The sequence below is a fragment of the Oncorhynchus mykiss genome, chromosome 13 (genome assembly GCF_057628025.1).
Source record: "Oncorhynchus mykiss isolate SJ-2025 chromosome 13, ASM5762802v1, whole genome shotgun sequence".
Taxonomy (NCBI): domain Eukaryota; kingdom Metazoa; phylum Chordata; class Actinopteri; order Salmoniformes; family Salmonidae; genus Oncorhynchus; species Oncorhynchus mykiss.
In genome coordinates this window covers 83,893,871-83,903,870 of record NC_143034.1, presented here as the reverse complement: position 1 = coordinate 83,903,870, position 10,000 = coordinate 83,893,871, and the positions used below count along the sequence as shown (strand labels likewise).

Here is a 10,000-nt window from a genome sequence, read left to right as displayed (position 1 = left end):
TCTCACTGGAGGACAGTAGTTCTACTGGTCTCACTGGAGGACAGTAGTTCGGCTGGTCTCGCTGGAGGAGAGTAGTTATATTGGTCTCACTGGAGGAGAGTAGTTCTACTGGTCTCAGCTGGAGGACGGTATTTCTTCTGGTCTCACTGTCTCACTGGAAGAGAGTAGTTCTGATGGTCTCAGCTGGAGGACAGTAGTTCTGATCGTCTCACTGGAGGAGAATAGTTATGATAGTTTCAGCTGGAGGGCAGTAGCTCTGATGGTCTCACTGGAGGAGAATAGTTCTGATGGTCTCACTGGAGGAGAATAGTTCTGATTGTCTCACTGGATGAGAGTAGTTCTGATGGTTTCACTGGAGGAGAGTAGTTATGATGGTCTCAGCTGGAGGAGAGTAGTTCTGATGGTCTCAGCTGGAGGAGAGTAGTTCTGATGTTCTCAGCTGGAGGAGAGTAGTTCTGATGGTTTCACTGGAGGAGAGTAGTTATGATGGTCTCAGCTGGAGGAGAGTAGTTCTGATGGTCTCAGCTGGAGGAGAGTAGTTCTGATGGTCTCAGCTGGAGGAGGGTAGTTCAGATGGTCTCAGCTGGAGGAGAGTAGTTCAGATGGTCTCAGCTGGAGGAGAGTAGTTCTGATGGTCTCACTGGAGGAGAGTAGTTCTGATGGTCTCACTGGAGGAGAGTAGTTCTGATGGTCTCAGCTGGAGGACAGTAGTTCTGATGGTCTCAGCTGGAGGAGAGTAGTTCTGATGGTCTCAGCTGGAGGAGAGTAGTTCTGATGGTCTCAGCTGGAGGAGAGTAGTTCTGATGTTCTCAGCTGGAGGAGAGTAGTTCTGATGGTCTCAGCTGGAGGACAGTAGTTCTGATGGTCTCAGCTGGAGGAGAGTAGTTCTGATGGTCTCACTGGAGGAGAGTAGTTCTGATGGTCTCACTGGAGGAGAATAGTTATGATAGTTTCAGCTGGAGGGCAGTAGCTCTGATGGTCTCACTGGAGGAGAGTAGTTCTGATGGTCTCACTGGAGGAGAGTAGTTCTGATGGTCTCAGCTGGAGGAGAGTAGTTCTGATGGTCTCAGCTGGAGGAGAGTAGTTATGATGGTCTCAGCTGGAGGAGAGTAGTTCTGATGGTCTCAGCTGGAGGAGAGTAGTTCTGATGGTCTCAGCTGGAGGAGAGTAGTTCTGATGGTCTCAGCTGGAGGAGAATAGTTCTGATGGTCTCAGCTGGAGGAGAGTAGTTCTGATGGTCTCAGCTGGAGGACAGTAGTTCTGATGTCTCAGCTGGAGGACAGTAGTTCTGATGGTCTCAGCTGGAGGACAGTAGTTCTGATGGTCTCAGCTGGAGGACAGTAGTTCTGATGTCTCAGCTGGAGGAGAGTAGTTCTGATGGTCTCAGCTGGAGGAGAGTAGTTCTGATGGTCTCAGCTGGAGGAGAGTAGTTATGATGGTCTCAGCTGGAGGAGAGTAGTTCTGATGGTCTCAGCTGGAGGAGAGTAGTTCTGATGGTCTCAGCTGGAGGCGAGTAGTTCTGGTGGTCTCAGCTGGAGGACAGTAGTTCTGATGTCTCACTGGGGGAGAGTAGTTCTGATGGTCTTACTGGAGGAGAATAGTTCTGATGGTCTCAGCTGGAGGAGAGTAGTTCTGATGGTCTCAGCTGGAGGAGGGTAGTTTTGATGGTCTCTCCTGGAGGAGAGTAGTTCTACTGGTCTCACTGGAGGAGAGTAGTTCTGATGGTTTCACTGGAGGAGGGTAGTTCTACTGGTCTCACTGGAGGACAGTAGTTCTACTGGTCTCACTGGAGCAGAGTAGTTATGATGGTCTCAGCTGGAGGAGAGTAGTTCTGATGGTCTCACTGGAGGAGAGTAGTTCTGATGGTCTCAGCTGGAGGAGAGTAGTTCTGATGGTCTCAGCTGGAAGAGAGTAGTTCTGATGGTCTCACTGGAGGAGAGTAGTTCAGATGGTCTCAGCTGGAGGAGAGTAGTTCTGATGGTCTCAGCTGGAGGACAGTAGTTCTGATGTTCTCAGCTGGAGGAGAGTAGTTCTGATGGTCTAAGCTGGAGGAGAGTAGTTCTGCTGGTCTCAGCTGGAGGAGAGTAGTTCTGATGGTCTCAGCCTGTTGCGCTAGCTGAGTGTTATCCTGTTGTGCTAGCTGAGTGTTAGCCTGTTGTGCATAGCTGAGTGTTAGCCTGCTGTGCTAGCTGAGTGTTAGCCTGTTGTGCTAGCTGAGTGTTAGCCTGTTGTGCTAGCTAAGTGTTAGCCTGTTGTGCTAGCTGAGTGTTAGCCTTTTGTGCTAGCTGAGTGTTAGCCTCTTGTGCTAGTTGAATGTTAGCCTGTTGTGCTAGCTGAGTGTTAGCTTGTTGTGCTAGCTGATTATTAGCCTTTTTTTCTCCAAGCTAACTGCTGTATAATTAGTATCTATAGTTGGGTGTGTAGTGTGTGTAGGTTGTGTAGTGTGTTTAGTATCTATAGTTGGGTGTGTATTGTGTGGGGTTTCTTTCTCGTCAGTGTGCTGACACAGTCCTTTTACGGTTTCGCAGTCACTCTGGGGTCGTACTTCAGTCTCGCAGTCACTCTGGGGTCGTACTTCAGTCTCGCAGTCACTCTGGGGTTGTACTGCGGTCTCGCAGTCACTCTGGGGTCGTACTTCAGTCTCGCAGTCACTCTGGGGTTCTACTGTGGTCTCGCAGTCACTCTGGGGTACTACTGCGGTCTCGCAGTCACTCTGGGGTCGTACTTCGGTCTCGCAGTCACTCTGGGGTTGTACTGCGGTCTCGCAATCACTCTGGGGTTGTACTGTGGTCTCGCAGTCACTCTGGGGTACTACTGCGGTCTCGCAGTCACTCTGGGGTTGTACTGTGGTTTCGCAGTCACTCTGGGGTACTACTGTGGTCTCACAGTCACTCTGGGGTACTACTGCTGTCTCGCAGTCACTCTGGGGTACTACTGCGGTCTCACAGTCACTCTGGGGTCGTACTGCGGTCTCGCAGTCACTCTGGGGTACTACTGCCGTCTCACAGTCACTCTGGGGTCGTACTTCGGTCTCACAGTCACTCTGGGGTTGTACTGCGGTCTCGCAGTCACTCTGGGGTTGTACTGCGGTCTCGCAGTCACTCTGGGGTCGTACTTCAGTCTCGCAGTCACTCTGGGGTTCTACTGTGGTCTCGCAGTCACTCTGGGGTACTACTGCGGTCTCGCAGTCACTCTGGGTTCGTACTTCGGTCTCGCAGTCACTCTGGGGTTGTACTGCGGTCTCGCAGTCACTCTGGGGTTGTACTGTGGTCTCGCAGTCACTCTGGGGTACTACTGCGGTCTCGCAGTCACTCTGGGGTTGTACTGTGGTTTCGCAGTCACTCTGGGGTACTACTGTGGTCTCACAGTCACTCTGGGGTACTACTGCTGTCTCGCAGTCACTCTGGGGTACTACTGCGGTCTCACAGTCACTCTGGGGTCGTACTGCGGTCTCGCAGTCACTCTGGGGTACTACTGCCGTCTCACAGTCACTCTGGGGTCGTACTTCGGTCTCACAGTCACTCTGGGGTTGTACTGCGGTCTCGCAGTCACTCTGGGGTTGTACTGCGGTCTCGCAGTCACTCTGGGGTCGTACTTCAGTCTCGCAGTCACTCTGGGGTTCTACTGTGGTCTCGCAGTCACTCTGGGGTACTACTGCGGTCTCGCAGTCACTCTGGGTTCGTACTTCGGTCTCGCAGTCACTCTGGGGTTGTACTGCGGTCTCGCAGTCACTCTGGGGTTGTACTGTGGTCTCGCAGTCACTCTGGGGTACTACTGCGGTCTCGCAGTCACTCTGGGGTTGTACTGTGGTTTCGCAGTCACTCTGGGGTACTACTGTGGTCTCACAGTCACTCTGGGGTACTACTGCTGTCTCGCAGTCACTCTGGGGTACTACTGTGGTCTCACAGTCACTCTGGGGTCGTACTGCGGTCTCGCAGTCACTCTGGGGTACTACTGCCGTCTCACAGTCACTCTGGGGTCGTACTTCGGTCTCACAGTCACTCTGGGGTTGTACTGCGGTCTCGCAGTCACTCTGGGGTTGCACTGCGGTCTCGCAGTCTCTCTGGGGTTGTACTTCGGTCTCGCAGTCACTCTGGGGTTCTACTACAGTCTCCCAGTCACTCTGGGGTTGTACTGCGGTCTCGCAGTCACTCTGGGGTTGCACCGCAGTCTCGCAGTCACTCTGGGGTTGTACTACGGTCTTGCAGTCACTCTGGGGTTGTACTGCAGTCTCCCAGTCACTCTGGGGTTGCACTGCGCTCTGGGGTACCACTGCGGTCTCGCAGTCACTCTGGAGTCGTACTGCAGTCTCACAGCCACTCTGTGTTCGCAGTGCGGTCTCACAGTCACTCTGGGGTCGTACTGCAGTCGCACAGCCACTCTGTGTTCGCAGTGCGGTCTCACAGCCACTCTGTGGTCGTAGTGTGGTCTCACAGTCACTCTGGGGTCGTAGTGCGGTCTCACAGTCACTCTGGGGTTGTAGTGCGGTCTCACAGTCACTCTGTGTTCGCAGTGTGGTCTCACAGCCACTCTGTGGTCGTAGTGTGGTCTCACAGTCACTCTGGGGTCGTAGTGCGGTCTCACAGTCACTCTGGGGTCGTACTGCAGTCTCACAGCCACTCTGGGGTACTACTGCAGTCTCACAGTCACTCTGTGTTCGCAGTGCGGTCTCACAGCCACTCTGGGGTCGTAGTGCAGTCTCACAGCCACTCTGTGTTCGCAGTGCGGTCTCACAGTCACTCTGTGGTCGTAGTGCAGTCTCACAGTCTAGCCACAGTCCAGTTCCATTCAGACAGTCTCTTTGTGGTCCTGTTAGCTCCAGACGGTCTGTCTTCTTAACCCCTCTGACTCCACATAGGTCCTGACCACTCCCGTTCCTCATGACCAACTGCACCGTCCGGGGCTTGGGGATGGGGGTGAAGGTAAGGGAGGGGCATACGGGACTGGGGAGAGTGGGGGAGATTGGGTAGGAAATAGAGTTAGGGGTAGGGTTAGGATTAGGGGTATATTTAGGGGTAGAGTTAGGGATAGAGTTAGTGGTAGAGATAGGGATAGAGATAGGGGTAGTGGTAGAGATAGGGGTAGAGATAGGGGTAGGGGTAGAGTTAGGGATATAGATAGGGGTAGAGATAGGGGTAGTGGTAGAGATAGGGATAGAGATAGGGATAGAGATAGGGGTAGTGGCAGAGATAGGGGTAGAGATAGGGGTAGTGGTAGAGATAGGGGTAGTGGTAGAGAAAGGGATAGAGATAGGGGTAGAGATAGGGGTAGTGGTAGAGATAGAGGTAGAGTTAGGGGTAGTGGTAGATATAGGGGTAGTGGTAGAGATAGGGGTAGAGATAGGGATAGAGATAGGGGAAGAGATAGGGGTAGTGGTAGAGATAGGGGTAGTGGTAGAGATAGGGGTAGAGATAGGGGTAGTGGTAGAGATAGGGGTAGAGATAGGGGTAGTGGTAGAGATAGGGGTGGAGATAGGGGTAGTGGTAGAGATAGGGGTGTAGATAGGGGTAGTGGTAGAGATAGGGGTAGAGATAGGGGTAGTGGTAGAGATAGGGGTAGAGATAGGGGTAGTGGTAGAGATAGGGGTAGAGATAGGGGTAGTGGTAGAGATAGGGGTGGAGATAGGGGTAGTGGTAGAGATAGGGGTGTAGATAGGGGTAGTGGTAGAGATAGGGGTAGAGATAGGGGTAGTGGTAGAGATAGGGGTAGAGATAGGGGTAGTGGTAGAGATAGGGGTAGAGATAGTGGTGGAGATAGGGATAGGGGTAGTGGCAGAGATAAGGGTAGAGATAGGTGTAGAGATAGGGGTAGTGGTAGAGATAGGGGTAGAGATAGGTGTAGAGATAGGGGTAGTGGTAGAGATAGGGGTAGAGATAGCGGTAGAGATAGGGATAGAGATAGGGGTAGAGATAGGGGTAGTGGTAGAGATAGTGGTAGAGATAGGTGTAGAGATAGTGGTAGAGATAGGGGTAGAGATAGGGGTAGTGGTAGAGATAGGGGTAGATATAGGGGTAGAGATAGTGGTAGAGATAGGGGTAGAGATAGTGGTAGAAATAGGGGTAGAGATAGGGGTAGTGGTAGAGATAGGGGTAGATATAAGGGTAGAGAGAGTGGTAGAGATAGGGGTAGAGATAGTGCTAGAGATAGGGGTAGAGATAGGGGTAGTGGTAGAGATAGGGGTAGTGGTAGAGATAGTGGTAGAGATAGGGGTAGTGGTAGAGATAGGGGTAGTGGTAGAGATAGGGGTAGTTGTAGAGATAGGGGTAGTGGTAGAGATAGTGGTAGAGGTAGTGGTAGAGATAGGGGTAGTGGTAGAGATAGGGGTAGAGATTGGGGTAGATATAGGGGTAGACATAGGGGTAGTGGTAGAGATAGGGGTAGTGGTAGAGATAGGGGTAGAGAGAGGGGTAGTGGTAGAGATAGGGGTAGTGGTAGAGATAGGGGTGGAGATAGGGGTAGTGGTAGAGATAGGGGTAGAGATAGGGGTAGTGGTAGAGATAGGGGTAGATATAGGGGTAGTGGTAGAGATAGGGGTAGTGGTAGAGATAGGGGTAGAGATAGGGGTAGAGATAGGGGTAGTGGTAAAGATAGGGGTATTGGTAGAGTTAGGGGTAGAGATAGGGGTAGTGGTAGAGTTAGGGGTAGTGGTAGAGATAGGGGTATTGGTAGAGATAGGGGTTGTGGTAGAGTTAGGGGTAGAGTTAGGGGTAGTGGTAGAGATAGGGGTAGTGGTAGAGATAGGGGTAGAGATAGGGGTAGTGGTAGAGTTAGGGGTAGAGATAGGGGTAGTGGTAGAGATAGGGGTAGAGATAGGGGTAGTGGTAGAGTTAGCGGTAGAGATAGGGGTAGTGGTAGAGATAGGGGTAGTGGTAGAGATAGGGGTAGTGGTAGAGATAGGGGTAGTGGTAGAGATAGGGGTAGTGGTAGAGATAGGGGTAGTGGTAGAGATAGGGGTAGAGATAGGGGTAGTGGGAGAGTTAGGGGTAGAGATAGGGGTAGTGGTAGAGTTAGGGGTAGAGATAGGGGTAGTGGTAGAGATAGGGGTAGTGGTAGAGATAGGGGTAGTGGTAGAGATAGGGGTAGAGATAGGGGTAGTGGGAGAGTTAGGGGTAGAGATAGGGGTAGTGGTAGAGATAGGGGTAGAGATAGGGGTAGTGGAAGTGGTAGAGATAGGGGTAGAGATAGGGGTAGTGGAAGTGGTAGAGATAGGGGTAGAGATAGGGGTAGAGATAGGGGTAGTGGGAGAGTTAGGGGTAGAGATAGGGGTAGTGGTAGAGTTAGGGGTAGGGGTTGGTCTAGGCACAGCCCTGTCAGGAAGTGTCTCCTCATTGGGCAGGGTAAAGGGACTGCTGAACCGTATAGCCTGGCTCGTTTCAAACCTCTCGGAGCGTTGCAGGTGCACCTGGGTCGACCGCGACGCGTCCCGCACGTTGATGAACCCGATGACATCTCTGGGGGGGTCGGGTTCGGGCCAGGTGGGCAGGTACGGAATCAGGTACGCTTTCTCCAGACAGGCCAATCCCGGGTGGAGGGGCGGAGCTTCCACTGGCTCCCGGACACGCACCTAGATTGATTGAAACGATTGATCACAATACTGAGGACAATATTTTAATATTTAAAGAATACAAATAAACAAATCTGCAGGTGCTTTTAAAAGAGCACGGTACATTATGGTAAAGTACGGAGCAATGCATTCTGATACCTTTGTTTTCAGGGGGTTCTGGGAGTTGGAGTTCTGGAGCTCCGGAGTTCCGGAGGAGACAGGGCCGGCGCTGCTAGCGTTAGCGTTGCCGATCACCACGGCGTATTTAGGGCTGAACAGCTTCCTGGCGTTAGCTGCGGAGAGAGAAGCGACGGGGGTGGCCCGGGGGAGGGGCTCTGGCTCCGGTTCCGTCTCCGTGGTGACCCTGCGGAGGTCGACCCCGCTGGAGGTCAGGTAGAGGTCACGGAACAGCTGGTCAAAGGAGTCAACCGCCTGGCCCGTTACCAAGGTGACCAGGTGTCTGTCCAAACGAGACGCCGTCCAGGTGAAACTGGAGGGGAGGAGCACACACACAGACACAGTCGGGGGTCAGAGGTCGTCACTACAAAGATCCTTCCATTGAGGACGTTTGAAAAGGTCACGAGGACGTTGATATATGCCTTCATTGGCGATCACAATTTTTTTTTAAATGGCACTAGTGATATTCGGAGGCGATGGATGCTGCTTAGACCACATAAAGTGATAGCAAGCCGGGAGAATACTTGATGATACTTGATCATACTTGTTGTTTTTAATTATTAAGCCTTCCCCAAAGCATAGCCCTTCTAGTCCTCGGAATGAATACCTAAACTTAACTTAACTTAACCCTTTGTGTTATTTCTGTTTTAACCCTGTAACCATCGAGAATGAACCCTGTTACCATGGATAATTAACCCTGTAACCATGGAGAATGAACCCTGTAACCATGGAGAATTAACCCTGTAACCATAGAGAATTAACCCTGTAACCACGCAGAATTAACCCTGTAACCATGGAGAATTAACCCTGTAAACATGGAGAATTAACCCTGTAACCATGGAGAATTAACCCTGTAACTATGCGGAATTAACCCTGTAACCACGCGGAATTAACCCTGTAACCACGCAGAATTGACCCTGTAACCACACGGAATTAACCCTGTAACCATGGAGAATTAACCCTGTAACCATGGAGAATTAACCCTGTAACCATGCGGAATTAACCATGCAACCATGCAACCATGCGGAATTAACCCTGTAACCATGGAGAATTAACCCTGTAACCATGGAGAATTAACCCTGTAACCATGCGGAATTAACCCTGTAACCATGGAGAATTAACCCTGTACCCACACGGAATTAACCCTGCAACCATGGAGAATTAACCCTGTAACCATGGAGAATTAACCCTGTAACCATGCGGAATTAACCCTGTAACCATGGAGAATTAACCCTGTACCCACACGGAATTAACCCTGTAACCATGCAGAATTAACCCTGTAACCATGGAGAATTAACCCTGTATCCATGGAGAATTAACCCTGTAACCATGGAGAATTAACCCTGTAACCATGGAGAATTAACCCTGTAACCATGTGGAATTAACCCTGTAACCATGGAGAATTGACCCTGTAACCACGCGGAATTAACCCTGTAACCATGTGGAATTAACCCTGTAACCATGGAGAATTGAGCCTGTAACCACGCAGAATTAACCCTGGAACCACGCAGAATTAACCCTGTAACCACGCAGAATTGACCCTGTAACCACGCGGAATTAACCCTGTAACCACTTGGAATTAACCCTGTAACCATGCGGAATTAACCCTGTAACCATGGAGAATTAACCCTGTAACCACGCGGAATTAACCCTGTAACCATGCGGAACGTGGGATTAATTGACACATTTAAAAGGAAAACTATGATATCAGGTCAGAGGGTTTGGAGTCAGAGGGTTAGGAGTCAGAGGGTTAGGGGTCAGTGGGTTAGGGATTAGAGGTTAGGAGTCAGAGGGTTAGGAGTCAGAGGGTTAGGGACCAGAGGGTTAGGGGTCAGAGGGTTAGGGGTCAGAGGGTTAGGGTTCAGAAGGTTTGGGGTAAGAGGGTTAGGGGTCAGAGGGTTAGGGGTCAGAGGGTTAGGAGTCAGAGGGTTAGGGGTCAGAGGTCAGGGTACCTGTACGATCCAGAAACAGCCTTGTCTCCATCTATCAACAGGAACCTGTGACCCAGCCGTCCTCTCACCCTGGTACACGACCTGCTGAAGAACTCTGCTCCCCCTGACACACGCACACGCAGGCTCTGCAGGACAGAGTGGTGTTGAGAGGACAGTGGACAGCAGGACAGAGTGGTGTTGAGAGGACAGTGAACAGCAGGACATAATGACTGGTGTTGAGAGGACAGTGGACAGCAGGACAGAGTGGTGTTGAGAGGACAGTGGACAGCAGGACATAATGACTGGTGTGTTGAGAGGACAGTGGACAGCAGGACAGAGTGGTGTTGAG

At 51.3% G+C, this 10,000-nt stretch overlaps 1 protein-coding gene across 1 annotated transcript in view; it reads right to left on the bottom strand.

The window, feature by feature from the left end:
* LOC118947116 (uncharacterized) overlaps positions 1 to 10,000 on the bottom strand; it is a 62,094-nt gene that overhangs the window by 1,742 nt on the left and 50,352 nt on the right. Inside the window, exons 3-5 of the mRNA XM_090194510.1 lie at positions 9,673 to 9,797; positions 7,703 to 8,033; positions 1 to 7,564 (exon numbers count right to left, since the gene is read on the bottom strand). The exon at positions 1 to 7,564 is cut by the window's left edge and continues 1,742 nt beyond it. Of these exons, the coding sequence (XP_090050636.1) occupies positions 2,354 to 7,564; positions 7,703 to 8,033; positions 9,673 to 9,797 (5,667 nt within the window). The 3' untranslated portion in view covers positions 1 to 2,353. The remainder of the gene's footprint in view (positions 7,565 to 7,702; positions 8,034 to 9,672; positions 9,798 to 10,000) is intronic.